The sequence below is a fragment of the Pecten maximus genome, chromosome 18 (assembly GCF_902652985.1).
Source record: "Pecten maximus chromosome 18, xPecMax1.1, whole genome shotgun sequence".
NCBI lineage: Eukaryota > Metazoa > Mollusca > Bivalvia > Pectinida > Pectinidae > Pecten > Pecten maximus.
This window is the reverse complement of record NC_047032.1, coordinates 28,306,911-28,327,637: the sequence shown is the minus strand read 5'-3', so window position 1 is coordinate 28,327,637 and position 20,727 is coordinate 28,306,911. Positions and strand designations below refer to the sequence as shown.

At 35.5% G+C, this 20,727-nt stretch overlaps 1 protein-coding gene across 1 annotated transcript; it reads left to right on the top strand.

Moving 5' to 3' along the window:
* The first annotated feature begins 165 nt into the window (after positions 1-165).
* LOC117316718 (quinone reductase-like) lies at positions 166-12,492 on the top strand. The gene is made up of 3 exons (XM_033871473.1): positions 166-373; positions 6,988-7,227; positions 7,819-12,492. The coding sequence occupies exons 1-3, from the start codon at positions 205-207 to the stop codon at positions 8,058-8,060; spliced, it is 651 nt and encodes a 216-aa protein (XP_033727364.1). The 5' UTR covers positions 166-204; the 3' UTR covers positions 8,061-12,492.
* The last annotated feature ends 8,235 nt before the right edge of the window (positions 12,493-20,727 follow it).

Genomic DNA, 20,727 nt, shown 5'->3' with positions numbered 1-20,727 from the left:
ATTTACCGTAGAAATCTATACCTGTTTTATTGTTACATTTACGGTAACTATTTTATTAGTGTAATTGCAATAGTCACACCTATAGCTTATAGAGTAACAAAATGCTGCGCATTCCAGTTTTTCACCCGGCTAAACAAGTTCGATAACTCGAGCTGAAGGTCGTTTCACACAGGCGGCACTCTTCAATTGTCGCTGAGACAGGCAATGTACCGGGCGTACAAGACAGCGATCAGAATGGCTTCTAAAACTGCTTCTAAAAATCTGAAGATTGTGGTGTTTGTTGGGTCAGCCAGAGATGGAAGGCTTGGAGAAAGAGTGAAGAATTTTATGATGAATCGTCTGAAAGCGAGAAATTATGAGATCAATGTTATCGGTAAGTTAACTTAAGGCCTGTAGACAGTGTAGTTCCACAGCAGACTTCCTTTACAACATCTGGCGGAAATTCGCAAAGTATTTTTAGAAGTATATAAGTATATAATATACAAGTAAAGTAGGCGAGATATATTATATACTCATGTATATAACATATCCAATGACCAATGTATAAATTTGCGTCCAGGATATCGGTGTTTAAGATGACTATACTTTCCGGGTGATTATGTAGAACGCGAACACAGTACACCGTTATGGCTAGCCCGAGTTTCCCTTGGCCCTGAGGCTGACAATGAAAAAATATATTGTACCTTGGCTTTATAAATAGTATTTATAAGGCCAAGGTATGATATTTTTTTTTTTTTTACAAATTAAGCATGTGATTGAAATACAATAATTTACTTGTCTATAATCAGAGACCTTTATATAGGTCTCTGCTATAATGTAACATTTAAATTAAAAACATCATTATCATGTCCACAAGTACCTGTGATTTAATCGCTAGAGTGGGTAAAAAATAATACATGTATTCTGAAGTTGTTATTGGGAAAGAAATATAATTATATATATAATACTTCATGTACATGTGGAATAGAGTTAATTGGACTGAGGTTTGGAACTCTGTACTGTAGGTGTTAAAGATACTTCATATCAACATTTTACGTGCCATATATAATACACAGTTACCCTTTCTTTTTGTCTCTAATAAAATGTTGAGGTATAAACTGATACTTCATTTTATTTGGTTTTCTGGATAACACCTGGGGTAGATGTGTATATCTATTAATCGGTATCTATTAAATACCGATTTTATAACAAAACTTTCAAATCAATATATCCCAAAACACAAATTTAACAGCCACCAGGGAAACAAAAAGGATCACATGCCACTAAAAGAGTCTATTCTGAAAAAGATTAACAAAAAACACAGAGCATGGCAGCGCTACATGGAAACCAAATCTGAAGAAAAATATAAGGAATATGCGAAAATCAGAAACCAGCTGAAATGGGAAGTCAGAAAATCCAAAAGAGAACTTGAGAAAAAAATTGCCGAGGATATTAAGGAACAACCTAAGAAATTTTGGAAATATGTCAACTCCAAAAGAAAGGTCAAAACTGGAATTTCGGACCTTAAGGGTCTGAACGGAGATGATACAAAAATTGCAGTGAGAGATAAGGACAAAGCCGAAGTTCTCGCCAAGTTCTTCAGCAGTGTTTTTACCCAAGAACCCCTAGGAGACCTACCAGAATTCAACAAAAGCAACATAGTTCACCCGTTTGAGGATATCATATGCACTCAGCAAAAGGTTGAAAAACTGCTGTCGGATCTAAATGAAAATAAATCTCAAGGACCAGACATGATGCACCCTAAAATACTGAAAGAACTACGAAAACATATCAGTAAACCTCTGTCAGAAATATTTAACAAATCACTACAGGACGGTAAATTACCAGAAGCTTGGAAAGAGGCAAACATTACTGCTATTTTCAAAAAGGGCTCAAAATCAGAGGCAGGGAACTACAGACCAGTCAGTTTAACCAGCATAGTAGGAAAAACATTGGAACAATTAGTAAGGGATAGCATAGTCAATCATATGAACATAAATAATCTACTCAGCAATAAACAATTTGGCTTTGTCTCCGGGAGATCTACACAACTTCAACTACTAATGGTTTTGGAAGAATGGACAGAAATAATTGATAATGGCGGTCAGCTGGATGTTGTATACATGGACTTCATGAAAGCCTTCGACAAAGTCCCACATCGTCGATTACTCGAGAAAATTAAAGGATACGGAATTAGTGATCAGGTCACTAACTGGATAAAAGACATCCTCAGCAACAGATGTCAAAGAGTACTAGTAAATGGAGAATCCTCAAAAACGTACCCCGTAGTAAGCGGTATACCCCAAGGAAGCGTGCTTGGACCAATCTTGTTTGTAATATATATTAATGATTTACCTGAAATTCCCAAATCAAATTCCCCACTTTTTGCGGATGATACAAAACTATACCGAGAAATCAGAAATAATAACGATAAAGACATTCTGCAAAATGATCTGAGCAAACTTGAACAATGGTCTGCAAAATGGCTACTAAAATTCCACCCAAACAAATGCAAAGTGCTCTCAATTAACTCCAAAGAGAAAAGATTATATTACATGTCAGGAACAACGGGTGAAAAATTAGAACTAGAAAGTATAACATCTGAAAAGGACATTGGAGTGACAGTAGATGAAAATTTAAATTTTAGAACCCATATCCAGTTGGGAGTGAATAAAGCAAATAGTATTCTAGGACTAATTAGAAGAACATTCACATATTTAGACGAAAAGATGTTCAAACTATTATTTAACACTTTCGTCACTGAATAAATTGCATGATGGGTATTGTGGCCCTAAGAAAATATGCACGTGGCTTTTCCTGGCCTGAATTAATTTACGATTATTGACGTTCAATTTGACATTTATTTTTAAAAGCACGTTTTTGAGAGAAATGCATTGCAGAATTGATGATACAGACGCACATAAGTAAACAGGATTATCGAGAATATCTTATAGATTTAATACGCGTGAAAAATACAGTCGAAAACAACAAATTGGCTTGTGACTTGCCTACCTTGCGTATAATTCTAGCGGAGAACACAATTCCAAATTTGGGAATGTGTACTTTCGTTTTGCAGCGCGATCAAAACGTACATTCGTCATGGAAACAAGTATCATATTATACTTTTAAAAACGAGATTTACAAATCTAACTATTGGATATTGTTTTTGGAAACCGCTCTGTACAGTCAGCGGTAGCATGCAGTACCAACAGCAAATTCTCGATTTTGGTTGTTAGCCGCCATTTTGACGACGCGGTTCCAACATCAAGAAGGATAACTCTCGCCGCAACGAAAACTTAGGAAGCAAAATACAGTTTGAATGAGCTCTTCTAACATTTAATATAAACGAGGGAAAAAGAAATTGAAAACAATACAATGAACAACACAGTGAATCAAGTGTTAAACGCTTGCATCAAGGGTGGGTAGTCACTTGCAAGCATGAAAGGGCAGCCTTTTTCTTTGTTTGTTTGGTTTTTTTTTTTCATTTTTTTTAACAAGTTGTGTTTTAAAATACATGATTTTTTTTTATATTTTGATGCAATATTACAAAAACGCATTTTCGTAAGGCTTTTTTTTTTCTTCAATTTTTCTTTCTTTCTTTTAATTTGTTTTTCTTGTTTTCATTATTTTTTAATTTTCATAATGAGGTACAATGTAAATGATATTCATTGCTTGCAACTTAGTAGTTCAAGCAAATTAATACTGCCAGAAAAATGAAATGTTCAGCAAAAAGACTGACTGATTTATCCTGCTGTCTCTTTGTGCAACACATGTAACAAACATGATACCATGACCGAGATGCAAACTTGTCCCAGGTAGGGTCAGACAATCCTTTCTTGAGGTGAATTTATCAACCAGTCCCCATATGATGCTTTATGTATACTGCAGGAATGACAACTATTGCTTGCCCTGTCCAGGAAGGTTGTTGGTACATTGAAGGAACACCTGATAAGAGTTCAGCTTATATGATTAATTAAATACTGCAGGTTTTGATCTGCCTTGTTTACACCACCAATATGGGAAATGTAGTCTGTTATTAGTTCTGGGCAAGATATATTTCCCTGGCAAACTTGTCATCTTCTTGTTTAATAATCTGTGAGTCTGTGTATACCTCTGTGGCAGGTTCGATATGAAAAGTAGAGAGTGCAGTGACACATTTTTTTGTCTTTCCATACAACAGATACCAGTGGGCCTTTTTTGTACAATATCATCTGGCCTTTTCTGCATGATATCCCTTGGTAGATCATGGCAGTTGGACCTTAATTACTATAGACCTTATATATATATAATTACTGTACAACAGTCATAGGTGTTCTCATTCAAAGTGATGTTAATAAGAGTCATCCTGGTATACATGTCCCCAGCCTTGACCCTGAATACCAGTCCCCTGTAAACATTTCTTCACAACACTGGCTAGAGTTCCTTCTGTATGATGGCATCTTCCTCCAGTTAATTTATTATGAAAATGTCATTATAATATAGGGATTTATTTGTTATGAGTGGATACATTTTGAGTGTTAATAAATTTTATCTTTGCACTATAATTGTGATTGGGACAGCATTACATATGCACCTTTATGGATGTTGTATGAAGTTTGAGATACATGTTTTCACAATGAGTACAACTCAGTATGAATGTAATAAAAAATGGGTATTAAAAAAATGCAAGTACATGTAGGAGAAAAAATACCATAATCAGCTGATAATATTGTATCTGATGAAGTAGTCAATTCATTACCATAAAGTTTTACTGACAGCCTGGTTCATGACCACACTCAATGCCATACAAAGACACAGGAAAGCTTTCATTTAACAACACTAACAGCCTTTCAAGGCGGCCCTTCCAAGGTTGCTTGCAATTTTGTTTTATTCCGGATTTGTCACTTGTGTCAATTTCGAATTTGCAGTGTTGAGCATATAATTCCGATCTCCTCTATCAGTGTATCAATTAATACCTGATCTAAAAACAATGCCAGATAATCCACTGACTCCTTGTCTTAAGTCAAGGACCTTGTGTTTCCCCTTGATGTAAAAATATGTCGTAGCCTTCTCTCAAAATAATCGAAGCCGTAGACATTTTCAGATTTTGACAGCACGCAAAATAACTACATGACAACAAAGATCGCTACTTTATTGGTAGATATAATACTTTTCCATGATTGTAACGAGAATGTAAAAAACGATATGAATTACAAGTTCAAAATCTTTTAAAAAATCACGCAATTAAATATAAACCAAATCGTGAATTCGTATCAATCGACGTTACTCACATGTGTGTGTTTATAGAGCCATCTTGGATAAGATATGGTCATGTGATCATGATCTGTGTTACTAAAATTAGAATATTCGGTTTTCTGTTTGTGTTAAAAATCCGAATTATTAGCTCGTTTCCCGATAAAGTATCAACAGAAATACAATGAAACATACATATAAAACCATGCAAGTAGTTTTGGAACGATGTCTTTGATAGATGGTGGAGATTTGATCATAAAAGCTAGCGAGTTGGCAGACACTGCCGCGCCGCTGACGTGATGCACCAGTGGTTCATTCAATTAATCAAACGTATCGTTGTTTCTGTGTTTTTAATTCACGAATATGTTAACCATTTGTACAAAACGTCAATTTAAATACATATTGCAAACTGTCCTGAACATTCCCAGCTTTATTACACAGGACAAACAACTAGATTCGTTATATATTTTTTCGGGAATCAGTTGTTTACTCGCTCCCGTCCGACCGGAAGTTCTCGAGAGCAGAAGTTAAAAACAAGTTGGACGTTATACGTAAATTTAGACATCTAAAGTTGTGTTACGTATTGTTAATTTCATTATTTATTGCCAAACATTATCTCATTCAAGTAAGAATCAGTCATGATTATTTAAATCGCTGTATCATCACTTCAAAAAAATGCAGAAAAAAAATCTACTTCCGTGATGCATTAATGCATCATTCGGCCCCGGCACGGTGATGCATTAATGCATCATTCGGCCCCGGCCCGGTGATGCATTAATGCATCATCAGGGCTTAAAGGGTTAAGGCACTAGTAAGACCCCATCTTGAATACGCCTCAAGCGTATGGAGTCCCTATAAGACGAGGGACATCGATTTGATAGAGAACGTCCAGAGGAGGGCCACAAAACTCATACCTGGTTTTAAAAACTTGTCGTACCCGGAACGCTTGCAGAGACTGAAACTGCCAACCTTAGAACACAGAAGGAATAGAGGTGACCTAATCAACGTCTTTAAAATCGTGAAGAATATTTATGACGAGCGAGTCACAACAAATATGTTCCAAATGGACACCACCAGCAGGACAAGGGGACACTCGCACAAAATATTCAAAAAACGATGTAACCTAGACATAAGAAAAAACTTTTTCAGCTTCAGGGTAGTAGATGTTTGGAACAATTTGCCACAACATGTTATAGATGCCGAGGAGGTTAAACAGTTTGAAATTGCACTGGACAATCACTGGGATAATACCAACAAATAACTTGTGTATATATATGAAAAAGGACAAATTAACTCATTGCACACCAGATGTATATCACATTGTAAACATTGTAATATCAATTGATATGGACATAGAGGCTTACAGCCTGCGTCCATTATTTATCGTATTAAATCGTATTAAATAGATGTATGCCTTGTACAGACCTGGCTTTGAGACTGACTCTTAAGACGATGCACTCTCAATTATAAAAATACACCTTTTAGATATCAATGTATCTTTAAGTTATAAATCAGGGCTTCCAGTAGACACTTGAGATTATGATTTTGACTCCCAAAATCAGATTAAACTCTTCGGATTGAAGGGACATGACTATTTGACATATGTTTTGACCCTTCCAATTTCTCAAAAATTGTTAAAAATCAACTGGATTCCAGGAGAAATAACTCGACAGTCTTTGAAAGTTGTACAAAATACATATAATTTGACCTTAGAAGTAATTACAGATTTAAGATAACACTAGCACATTATACCTCTTATGTTGTATATTCTTGTAGATGCTGCGGATAATGAATTCACTATGCTGAATAGGCCAGTGTTCTTCTATGGAAATGATAGAGAGGGAGCTCCAAAATTCCTGGTGGAGAAGGAGAAGTTTGTCAAAGAAGCAGATGCGTATGTGATTATCTCCCCTGAGTATAACCACTGTATACCACCTGGTCTGACTAACATGATTGATCACTTCGGGGGCAGTTGCTTCTCCATGAAGCCTAGCGGCCTTGTCACATACTCTGCAGGTAAATGGCAAATTTTTTATCGTCTATCAGATTTGATCAATGTATTTACAGAATACTGATTGTGTCCATCTGCCCTTTAGGATATTTATTAGATTTATCTTATATAATAAAAATAGCAAGAAATACTGATGTGAAAGAACAGGGGAAAACAACTGTCAAGATTAGTGACAGCTCTACCTCTTGAGCCAAAGAGGCAAAATCTCCTCCTTCCTTCAGCAGGGTGACAGAGAATGTATTAAACACTGTGTACAAGTCATGCCATGCAGCCTGTTTCATTTACACTAGCTGATATGACTTTGGGTCTTTCAAGCTAATTTTATTAGACTAATCCAAAGCATTAGAATTACCATTCAGACGAAACTTACGCTACAGCAGTGCATGTTGATATTATTCTTTGCATGAATGTTCTTGCGTGAACTTATTATCTATTTTTTTTGTTGTTATTTCTGTGCATTTTTGGTTTGTTTTCAACTTGTGAAAGCACTTCTTTAAAAGATGTGTCTGGGGACCGATAGGAATATTGTATTACCTGAAGCTTGGTGTGATGAAAATTGTTCCATGATTGTCATCATCTGGCTTCCATTTATACAGGACAGTATGGAGGAATGCGAGCAGCCATGCAGCTTCGTGCACTGACAGGAGAGTTGGGGTGTCTCAGTGTATCTAACATATTTGGAATACCCTCTGCCCAGAAGTCCCTGGATACAGAAGGAAACCCCCTCAACGAACATATGGAGTCTGGTGCTAAAAAGTTGCTTGACCAACTGGACTGGATGGCCTGGGCTATGAAAAACCACAGAGCTGTTCAACCTGCATTTGAGATACCAAAATAAATTCTGATGATCTAAACAAAAAATGCATGACATTTTCTGTTTGGTTGAAGTAAGAAAATAGAGTAATGTAGAATTTTTTGGCTCCCTTTTTTAGTTAACTTCAAACATTTTAATTTTTGTATTCTGTTTTTTGAAGGACATGTATGAATGAAGTGGTTGCAATGTACTGTATTTTTGTCTATAAACAGCCAAATGACTAATTACTGTAAGGCTAAAGTGTGAGCCATACTGAGTTTGTCATGTACATTATATATGCATATTAGTTTATGTCACAAAGCAATATAGGGGCCTACATATATTCAAAACTTGAGACATAAAGAAATGTTTTTGTTTAAAAACTGACATTTTATTGAAGAACAGACAAATTGTTTTCTTACTATCATTGATATACTGATTAAGTGGGGAAATCCCCAAAGAACCAACGTTCATTCAGTGTAGTTAAGGAAAAAAAATTGTCGTCTAGGTATTGATATACTGGGTTGATTTACACCTTTCAAAAAATATAGAAATTGACTTAATAGCAAAACTTTCAATATCCATTGAATAGTTGAAATTTACCACATAACTGACCTCCTCAACCTAATAATATTTTGACATCGCAATGAGTGACATAATTGTCTCTGCAGAGAAAAACATACCATCAAAATCAAAATTTATTTATCAAACAGGACCTTATTTGGCTTGATGATACCCTACTTTACCATAACATTTATTTATTCTGTCTTAATATTCATAGTATTTTCATAATGGAGGCAAGGTGGTGCAGTGGTAGGATACAGGGCTCCACGACGAATGGGTCGCTAGTTCGAGTCCTGACACGAGCGCTGTGTTGTATCCTTGAACAAGATACTTTACTCCGCTGTGTTCCAGTCAACTCAGCTGTAAATGAGTACGTGGTAGGGTGGTGAAAGCTGTTAGCACTGAGGGAGAAAGACAGTGACTGGTTACAAAAAGTCCCGATAGGCATGGATAATAATTTGTGAACTGCTTTGAGATGACACTGTTGCTGTGATATATAGCGGTATATAAATCTAAAGTTATTATAATTGTTATAATTAGTATTTTGTGTAGTGCTTTTATGAATTTACTTGTAGTTTGTTGAATACATACATATTTAATTTTGTTATACAATTACTGTAGTTTTTGATTAATATTTTATATCTTTCCAATGTTTTACCAGTTTAAGGAACAAAAACATGACCTCATATATCTACAAACTTGATTTATACTTCTGATATTATTTGTTAATTTCATCAATGTGAATGTGGAAAAGAAGCTTATTTAAACACAGTTAATTGTGCCATTTTTGTCTGCATAGATTTACACCTTTAGTTAAATTTGGAGTTTTTCCATCCTCATGCAAGAGAATTACATTTTTGATGATGAATTTTGGTATTATATAAATCATACTGAGAGAATATACTAATCTGGAGGTGTTTTATGTAAAATATAGTTTTGATCACAAGGACTTGGTATAAATTCTCATCATGACAGACCGTATCACATGTGTATTATCACTAAAAGATACCTATAAATTACTGTATAATTATATACATGTACATGGACTAAGGGTGGGGCCAAATCCCTGAGGGTTTGTTACTTAAGCAAATTCTAGGATACAAATTCCATGCAATATCATTTAGTAGCAGTTCTAATTCTCTTATTAATAAATTAACAAAGAGAAAATCTGCAGAAAGTTTTTTGTGTGTATGGGGTATCCATTGGTATATGTTGATCATCCTCGATACTCCAGTGGATAGAACACTCACGCTCTCTAGCTACACAGCGAAAGAGATCGCAACCCCAGGAGTACAGAGGATGCTGCGGTGTTGGTGTGGTTCACGACTAAGTGCCTTTTTTTTCTTTGATTCCAATAATACCCTGTCCTTGTTGATGAAATTTTTGGTATATGTACATACAAAATCTATCAAAATATATGCATGAAATATTATAATATATTTGTAGAAATGTTGCTGAAGAGTTTTACACCCTAGATCTGAATATTCATACTGTATATGCATATGTCATCACTACTCATTAGTACACGATTAGTTTTATGAACTTTGTAGTAGTGGCTGCTGTGAATGTTGTCGTTGATACACCATTACTGTAATTTATAAATATATGTAATAGCATTGGGTAGCAATTATACGATACAGCAATAGTTTATCACCTGATATGGGTGAGTTTATTACCAGATATAGGTGAGTTTATCACCAGGCATGATTTAGTTTATTACCAGGCATGGGTGAGTTTATTACCAGATATGGGTGAGTTTATTACCAGGCATGGGTGAGTTTATCACCAGATATGGGTGAGTTTATTACCAGACATGGGTGAGTTTATTACCAGACATGGGTGAGTTTATCACCAGATATAGGTGAGTTTATTACCAGGCATGGGTGAGTTTATCACCAGATATGGGCGAGTTTTTCAGCAGGCATGGGCTAATTGCCAGATAAATATCCTGGTTACACCATTATATATAAATTGTACCATATATGTGGAACATGTGTGAAATGTGTGCAATTCACATCCATGTATGAGATATACATATTGCGATCCAGGTATTCATATCATCTGGAGCCGAGTGGTTAAGGTGTCCCGACACTTTAACACTAGCCCTCCAACTCTGGGTTTTTAGTTCGAAACCTACGTGGGGCAGTTGCCAGGTACTGACCGTAGGCCGGTGGTTTTTCTCCAGGTACTCCGGTTTTCCTCCACCTCCAAAACCTGGCACGTCCTTAAATAACCCTGGCTGTTAACAGGACGTTGAACAAAAACAAACCAAACCAAATCATCTGATAGACGACTATGATCATGTCTGGGTATCAGGCCAACCATCACTTTGCCCAGAGACCTTATATTTAACTATTATACATAAAAAGTCTCTGCTGTGCCATTGAAACATTCTTTTCAAGAACATGGAGGTGATGCGCAGGTATTTCTGGCTAGGCAATTAGAAGCTGTTTGAGGCTGGATCAGGGCACGAGTCATAAAATGATCTTCCTTCGTCATTTTGTGTTAATATGTTACATATCATATCATGAGCACAATGTAAGATATATATGCACTGGGTGTATCATTGGTCCTAAAGTTAAAGAATATAATTATTATCATTATACATTATAGGTGAGTATAGATGTTTTAGTTTGTAGTATATACAATACATTTACTTTACCTGGTATACATGCATATTTGCCTTTGTATATTTGAGGGAGATTAAAAATTTTAACCTAATTTTTGACATGAATTTTTCTCCATTTATATTTTTCATATTAAAAAAAAAAAAAAATCTACAAGAAAAAGCAACAATTTCAAACATGCTGCTTTCTGGTTCTAGTTTGTCAAAATGAGATCTATAAATATGTCTTTCTGCAACTTGCAATGTTTTACCTGTACAAACCCCCCCCCCCCCCCCCCCCCCCCCCATGCAAAATAAATGTATACCTGGTAATGATTTGCCATAAACGAATGCTTTTTAACTTGCCAACACAAAGTTATTTCCAGTTTTATTTAACAATGTATGCATTTTCTTAACATTATGAAATTGCTTTTGGAACACAATTCCAGATCTACTGACCCAGTAGATTTACATATAGCCTCGATATAGCCTCGATAGGTACAGAATGTCCATATTTACACTAGGGTATAAACCCCATTCCTTTGGGTTGAACACCTAACCACATCCTCAAAGGGTGGAATGATTCTGTCTATTTCAAATTGATACTTTACTCATAATGATTGCGTTTATGTTTATATATAAGATATATTATGTGATGGTATTATATGACTGGATAAACAGGGTAGGAAAAAAATATCAGATCTCCATCCTCTCCCCCACCCAGGGGGTGAGAGATTTTATCAAACACTTATTTTATTTTGTACAATTTTAGGGACTTGGCATGAATTTCCAACCCCACAGTTCACACACCTTTATTTGTATTATATAAAATAATTATATATATGCCTCTGGGTTGGAAATTTATACCAAATTCCTTTGGTGTTATCATGATGCTCGAATCCACTCAGCATATTCAGTATGTTATCATAATGATAAAGCCTGCCAATGCATCCTGTCAGTGACAATCTTACCATCATTAACTGACATTAACTCATAGAAGTAAGAACATATACATGTACAAACTTCCAGGCCTTGCTCATGTTAAAAAAAACCCTAAGCTGTACAATATAGTCTCCCATACTTTCTGTCCTCAAATATGAATTTTAACTATAGTCCTCCTCCATGAACCTAGGGGAATGTATGTCATTTTTCACTGTGTTCAACCTTCCGCCATTTATCTTGTCTGGATTCTGCATCCGTCCCTAAAAGCCCATCCTCACCTTTTTTCTGGGAAGATAATGGGTACACTTAAATCCATAAAATCTGGCTTACTTCACATCATTAATATACTCTGATAATTTAACTCTTTACAACAAGATGTTTCAGAGAAGTGATTTGACATTATCTGTCTAAAATTGATACATTTCTCATTTTCTTTTTCCAACCCTGATTTCAAATGGAAACAAATATCACTGGATATAACTTAATTATATGTCTCTGTTTTGTTTTTGTACCATTGATAACCTTAACATACTGAATACAGTAATGATGAACTACTAACTATTATATAGCTTGTTAATGTTGTGTATATCATTTTGTCATCAAATCATTTTTAGACTACAGTCAAACCTGTATATAAAGAACACACAAAGGACAGATGCAAATTGTCCTTTATACACAGGTGTCCTTCATACAGAGGTTAATTATAGAGTAAACTGGAAGGAAAGTGGATCTGATGAGTCTGTCCTTTATAGACAAGTCTCCTTTATATAGAGGTGTCGTATAACAGGTTTAACTGTATATCTAAATAGATTGACTGTACAAATTGAAAGTTCAATGGAATAAAAAAAAAAGAAAAAGACTTTTTTTTTGTTATTATTACTGGAATGAGAAGTTTCTGGTCAACATTCAACCTGATGTTGAATTCACAGGCCTCTTGAAGATAGACTTTACTTGCAGCGACATGTTGAATTTACTGAACCCTTGGAGCTATAATTTACTTACAACCTAATGTTGAATTCACTGAACCCTTGGAGCTAGACTTGTAACCCCATCTTGAATTCACTGAACCCTTGGAGCTATAATTTACTTACAACCTAATGTTGAATTCACTGAACCCTTGGAGCTAGACTTGTAACCCCCATCTTGAATTCACTGAACCCTTGCAGCTTAAGACTTTACTTACAACCCCATGTTGAATTCACTGAACCCTTGAAACAAGACTTTACTTACAACCCCATGTTGAATTCACTGAATCCTTGGAGCTATTTAAACTTTACTTACAACACCTAGTTGAATTCACTGAACCCTTGCAGCTTAAGACTTTACTCACAACCCTATGTTGAATTCACTGAACCCTTGGAGCTAATTAAACTTTACTTACAACACCTAGTTGAATTCACAAACCCTTGCAGCTTAAGACTTTATTCACAACCCTATGTTGAATTCACTGAACCCTTGAAACAAGACTTTACTTACAACCCCATGTTGAATTCACTGAATCCTTGGAGCTAATTAAACTTTACTTACAACACCTAGTTGAATTCACTGAACCCTTGGAGCTAATTAAACTTTACTTACAACACCTAGTTGAATTCACTGAATCCTTGGAGCTATTTAAACTTTACTTACAACACCTAGTTGAATTCACTGAACCCTTGCAGCTTAAGACTTTACTCACAACCCTATGTTGAATTCACTGAACCCTTGGAGCTAATTAAACTTTACTTACAACACCTAGTTGAATTCACAAACCCTTGCAGCTTAAGACTTTATTCACAACCCTATGTTGAATTCACTGAACCCTTGAAACAAGACTTTACTTACAACCCCATGTTGAATTCACTGAATCCTTGGAGCTAATTAAACTTTACTTACAACACCTAGTTGAATTCACTGAACCCTTGGAGCTAATTAAACTTTACTTACAACACCTAGTTGAATTCACTGAACCCTTGCAGCTTAAGACTTTACTCACAACCCTATGTTGAATTCACTGAACCCTTGAAACTAGACTTTACTTACAAACCCATGTTGAATTCACTGAACCCTTGCATTGGAGCTAGACTTTACTTACAACCCCAGTGTTTTAAATACTTGAATCTGTAAGTTATTGTCGAAGAACTGAATTAGCTAGACTGTTAAGACTCAAAATTGCCAGTTACCATTCGAGTCTTGAATATTCTGGACCATTTAAAATTTTAATTTGCTGGACCGTTACATAATTGCAATAATTGGTAGACCAGTCAGACATTTAATTTCCTAGATCACTAAAAAATTGTGATTTGTTGGACCGCTGCAGACTTTATTTACACCTCAGCTTTAGTAGACAGTATCACTGAATACTTAAAACCCCGAGTAATACTTTCACTGTACTAGGTCTCTGGTTTCCGTTGATGATTTTCAGAAAGGAATTTCATATCTAAACATGTGCTTCAGGCAGCTTAAATCATAAGTCTGTACTTTAAGTAATGAAAACATCAAGGCTCATGGGCCTTAAACAGTCACCTCTAGTTCTGAAATATTTCAGTCATTTGACCTTGCCCATCAGCCCTTCATTCAGGCTAACAGGTGCATACCAACAAACTGTCATCCAAACCTGCTGATTATAACCAAGTTATAATTAATTAAAGTTATTAAACTACAAAGGGCCATAACTCTGTAAATTACAATTGAATCGGCCAAATTCTCAGACAAACTCATCCAAGATCTTATTGATACAAGTTTGCAGACCATTATTTTAAAATTAAGTTTCATAAAAATTTATTAAAAATAAATGGCAATAAAACTACGAAGGGCCATAACTCTGTAAGTTGCAGTGGAATCAGCCAGATAGTTGGACTCATCTTTGACTTTATTGACCAATTTTCAGGAAAATCCATTCGAGTTATCTTGTGCACAAGGAAAAGTAATGTACAGCCACTCGAAACAAATGTGATACAAAAGAAACGAAATGAAAGTTGATAATAAAAAAATTATATTGTGTATTTAAACCATTTTAATTCCAAATAATCATTTTAACCATGTACAAACATAAATTCAGTTACTAAAATTTACAATGAGTCAATAACATCCCATGTGAATGGTTACAAGCTATTCAGATAGTTTCATGGTACAAGCTGTAATTGTGGATGTCATATAAAACTAATAGCATTGTAATCCTTCAGTTAAGATTGTTGTACATGTATTTGTTTGTGTGGTACCTTATCTATAACAAATGTTCAATGATAATAAATGTTTCATGCTGCACTTAATTAACCTCCATGTAATAACCTCTGACCCAAATCATATAGTTTTCTGTTTGACTTTCTTTACCAGTTTTAAAATCACATATAAAAACACATAAATTACACATACACTTCAGGTTTTGTAAGAAAAGTTCCCTAACTTTCCTTTTTGACATCACATTACATTATTATATATAAGAGGTCCAATGGACCTGTATCAGTCACTCCTCAGTTACATGTCTCACTTTCGTGAACTTCAGTGGTAAAGGTCAAGGTTATTGAAAGAGGGTTCTATGAATATTCCATGCCATGGCAATCATACAATTAAATTAATTAACCTACTTTGGTCAAGTTATGGTTTATGTTTTTAGATATATCCTGTGTTGGTTTACTGGTTCATTTTGATATATAACTTTAACCTTGACCTTAACACCTGAAAAACATCTATTCATAACTACAGGGTATTATCATTACCCTAGGACTCCCGACACAAGGTCGGTCAAGGTCACTTAATTGAATAAAACTGATTTCCCTTCACTATTGGATTTTTAATGGCCAAATTTCACAAAATCACCAGTACAGTTGATATCACTGAGTAACAAACACCACATCCTTTGTTCTTTAGCATTGTACATTGTAGATATGTGTTCTTCATTATCAATTTAAGTACATGTCTTTTTTTATTGTAATTTGTTTATGCCAGTATCACTCAATCACCAAATCCAAGGGTTTCGATTTTGATATATCATCATCATATACCTATATTTATTTAGATATTTTGGATTATAATAAACCCATATTTAGATGTTTTGGATTATAATAAACCCATATTTAGATATTTTGGATTATAATAAACCCATATTTAGATATTTTGGATAATAATAAACCCATATTAGATATTTTGGATTATAATAAACCCATATTTAGATATTTTGGATTATAATAAACCAATATTAAGATATTTTGGATTATAATAAACCAATATTTAGATATTTTGGATTATAATAAACCAATATTTAGATGTTATGGATTATAATAAACCTATAATTAGATATTTTGAATTATAATAATCCTATAATTAGATATTTTGGATTCTATCATCATCAAGAAACGGATAGTCTTATGCAATGCAACATGTATCAGAAAAAAATCTGCAAGTGCTATCACATTTAATATTGACCAATCAGAAGTGTATCTTGTCTGCTGTCCTTATCTATGCACTAATTGATGATAATTCCTGATAAAAGTTGATAATTTTGAAGGAAAATCTTGTCAGATAATGGTGTATTGCATTTAACACATTCATATTAGAACACTCAAATGTTTTTAAATATGACATACCATAATTAGAAATTGGAATCAAATATTTAACACAGACCTGAAGTTCAGAAATGTAAGTATGATTTAAAAATTTCAATGCATGTATGAAAATAGTTAAAACTGTAATGGTACTCCTACTGAATCCTGAAGGTTTTTCACTCATATTTGATTTTAAATAAGAACCTAAATCATCTTATCATATTCCTTCAGATAAGGGATGCGCAAAAAATAGGATTTAAAATCTGAATTTATTTTAAAATGATAAAACAACAGATTTAATAGATTACATGGATTTAGATCTACATTTCTGGCTTAAAAAAAGATTAGGTCCCTGTTTTTAGGAAACTATAGAAAAGTATGATGTTATCACTGTAATAACTATAAATACCCTGAGAACAAATCTGATACACTGAAACTTCATTATCTCAAACTCTGGTAACTCAAAGATTGTGCTTAAAGGTGACAAACATAGGGATTAACTTGAAACCAGATTTTTATTGCCTATTTACAAAATAAAGATTCAGTTCTAAAAATTCTATATAAAGTACTCCATTACCTCAAACATCAGCTGGATATCTCAAAAGTTGTTTTATGACTCGACTGACTTTGATGTGATGAGGTTTGACTGTATATAAATAATATGAAATTGATCTACATGTATTTTATAACAACTGCGAAACAAGTTATATCCATTTATATATCAATCACTATATCAATCACTCTTGTTTGCCCAAATGGAAGCTCAGTAGAAGTATCAGTGTGGGAGGAAAATAACCCAAATGGTGGAGCAAGTGACCACCTAAGTAAAAGGTGAGTTCACTGTTACCACTGTGCCACCTGGCCACCCAACACAATCAAAACTGTGTGTGTATTAAGCCACATATTCCTGGAGAACTAAGTTCTGTAATACATCACATTGGTGATCACAGTTCAGGGTATAGATGGTCCCTGGTATAAGCTGACATAAACTTTATTTTACAAAAACAGCAAAACAATTATGTCACTTTTCCTGCCTTTTTATCAGCATGCATGTGGACCTGGATGGAAGTGTACTTAGTGGCCTTACTATGGGAGGTAACCAGAGTACCATACCCAGAGAAAACCATGTGGTCGGGTAGCTCACTCCCTACTAGCGGGTGAGCCCGTACTGGGCATGTGACCCCATTCCAGGCAGATGACCCCATACAGGGCCTGTGACCTCATACCGGGCAGGTGACCCCATACAAGGTAGGTGACCCCATACAGGGCAGGTGACCCCATACAGGGCAGGTGACCCCATACAGGGCAGGTGACTCCATACCAAGGCAGGTGACCTCATACAGGACAGGTCACCCCATACCGGGCAGGTGACCTCATACCAGGCATGTGACCCCATACCGGACAGGTGACCTCATACCAGGCATGTGACCCCATACCGGACAGGTGACCTCATATCAGGCATGTGACCCCATACCAAGCATGTGACCCCATACCAAGCCTGTGACCCCATACCGGACAGGTGACCCCATATCGGGCAGGTGACTCCATATCGGGCAGGTGACCCCGTATCGGGCAGGTGACCCCATACCGGGCAGGTGACCCCATATCGGGCAGGTGACCCCATACCGGGCAGGTGACCCCATACCGGACAGGTGACCCCATACCTTTTCACTTCCAATGGAGGAATTGAATTTTGGCTTCCTAGGTGAAAGGCAATTAGTGTATACCAATGTAGAAGCCGACCACTGTGTGTGATCCCTACATTGTTAGATGTCCTTATCAATCACTCCATGTTAGATACTATGTGTAGGTGTATACTTCATACATCCATTATTGTTCCATTATACACATTTTGTAAAATGATGAAATAGTGCTTAAATTTCCAACCTATTATTGGTCTATATAAATAATATTATGTATTACAATGATATACTTAGGGTTGGGTATTCATGCCAAGTCTCTGATAATGCAGTCCTTTATTTTTGACATGTACCATTTATCTATCTGATAATAAGCCCACTCTGCAACGAGATTTCAGTAGAAATGGTTACAAATCCTATTTCCTTGAAATTAAAGCCTGCACCCTTTAAGTCTGACTTTATGTGTTGTTCCAGCTTGCTCTTTTTACAGGGCGATACAGAAAATGATTTCATTAATCATGAATTTTGTAGGCGTTACATTAAACGTTGTTAACAATCTCTGTTAAAATATGTTTCCAAACTTCAAAACAGAAAATGTCTTCTCACAGAAGTCTGCTGCAGACCCCAGCTGTTAATGATTGGCCTACTGTACAATTAAAGTGTGGTTATCATAAATCAGATGGTTACTCCCTCCATCAGCTGGATTACTGAGTTAATTAACAAGAGGCCCATGGGTCTTAACGGTCACCTGATTTTTGAAATATTTCAGTAAATTTGAATGAAAGAATGAATTTAAAAGCAAATAAAACAAATGATAGTCAAAAATGTGATTTCCCTATAACTATAGTAAAGTTTATCCCCTCCCATGGGGCAAACGCGAGACCCCAGGGCTAGGAAATTCACAATTATGGTAAAGCACCTTAAGACCCTTCGATCTGTGAAGAGTATTTAATTCTACCTTAAATGGGCTGTAAGAAGAAGATTTTTAAAATTTCTGTTAATTTGACCCTTTTTGGCCCCGCCCACCAGCCCCTGGGGGTCAACTAGGGCCAACATGTACATACCATCAAACTGTCATCTCATGCTGATAATTTGAACCAAGTTAAAATGAATTCCAATACAAATCCAACAAATAATAGTCAAAAATGTGATTTCCCTATATAAACTATAGTAAAGTTTACCCCCTCCCCAGGGGCAAACATGAGACCCCAAGGTCATGAAATTCACCATTTTGGTAAAGCACCTTAAGATCCTTCCATCTATGTAGAGTATTTGATTCTACCATATCTGAGAGTAGAGAAGAAGATTTTTGAAATTTTAGTCAATTTGACCCTTTTTGGCCCCGCCCACCAGCCCCTGGGGGTCTACTAGGGCCAACATGTACATACCATCAAACTGTCATCCCATGCTGATAATTTGATACAAGTTAGAATGAATTCCAATACAAATCCAACAAATAATAGTCAAAAATGTGATTTCCCTATATAAACTATAGTAAAGTTTACGCCCTCCCCAGGGGCAAACGTGAGACCCCAGGGTCATGAAATTCACAATTTTGGTAAAGCACCTTAAGACCCTTCCATCTATGTAGAGTATTTGATTCTACCATATCTGAGAGTAGAGAAGAAGATTTTTGAAATTTTTGTCAATTTGACCCTTTTTGGCCCCGCCCACCAGCCCCTGGGGGTCAACTAGGGCCAACATGTACATACCATCAAAGTGTCTTCCCATGCTGATAATTTGATACAAGTTAGAATGAATTCCAATACAAATCCAACAAATAATAGTCAAAAATATGATTTCCCTATATAAACTATAGTAAAGTTTACCCCCTCCCCAGGGGCAAACATGAGACCCCAGGGTCATGAAATTCACAATTTTGGTAAAGCACCTTAAGACCCTTCCATCTATGTAGAGTATTTGATTCTACCATATCTGAGAGTAGAGAAGAAGATTTTTGGAATTTTTGTCAATTTGACCCTTTTTGGCCCCGCCAACTGGTTCAGCAGTTTTTAAGAAGAAGTTGAAAATGTAAATTGTTTATGACGGACGACGCACGACGCACGACGCCGGACAAAAGGCGATTGCAATAGGTCAACTGAGACTTCGTCTCAAGTGACCTAAAAATCAAGAACAATCGAAAGAAAATTTCTTTCAAAACTGGTTATAATAAAGTAAAATATAGCTCGAGTTCATTTTAAATAAATACTGTATCTCTTAAAAATATCAAAACTGTAAGTTACCATTTCATATTAAATCAGTCAAATTCACTTATTCTTCTTGATCTCAACTTTTTGCTCTCTGATTGTAATTAATTCTAGCAACATAAAGAGATGGTTGTTTTAAAATACTTTGAGGGGCAGATAACTCTGGAGTAAAAACCTTCCAAATTCATCACATCCATAATCCCAGCTCTACAAGATTTAGTAAAATTTAAC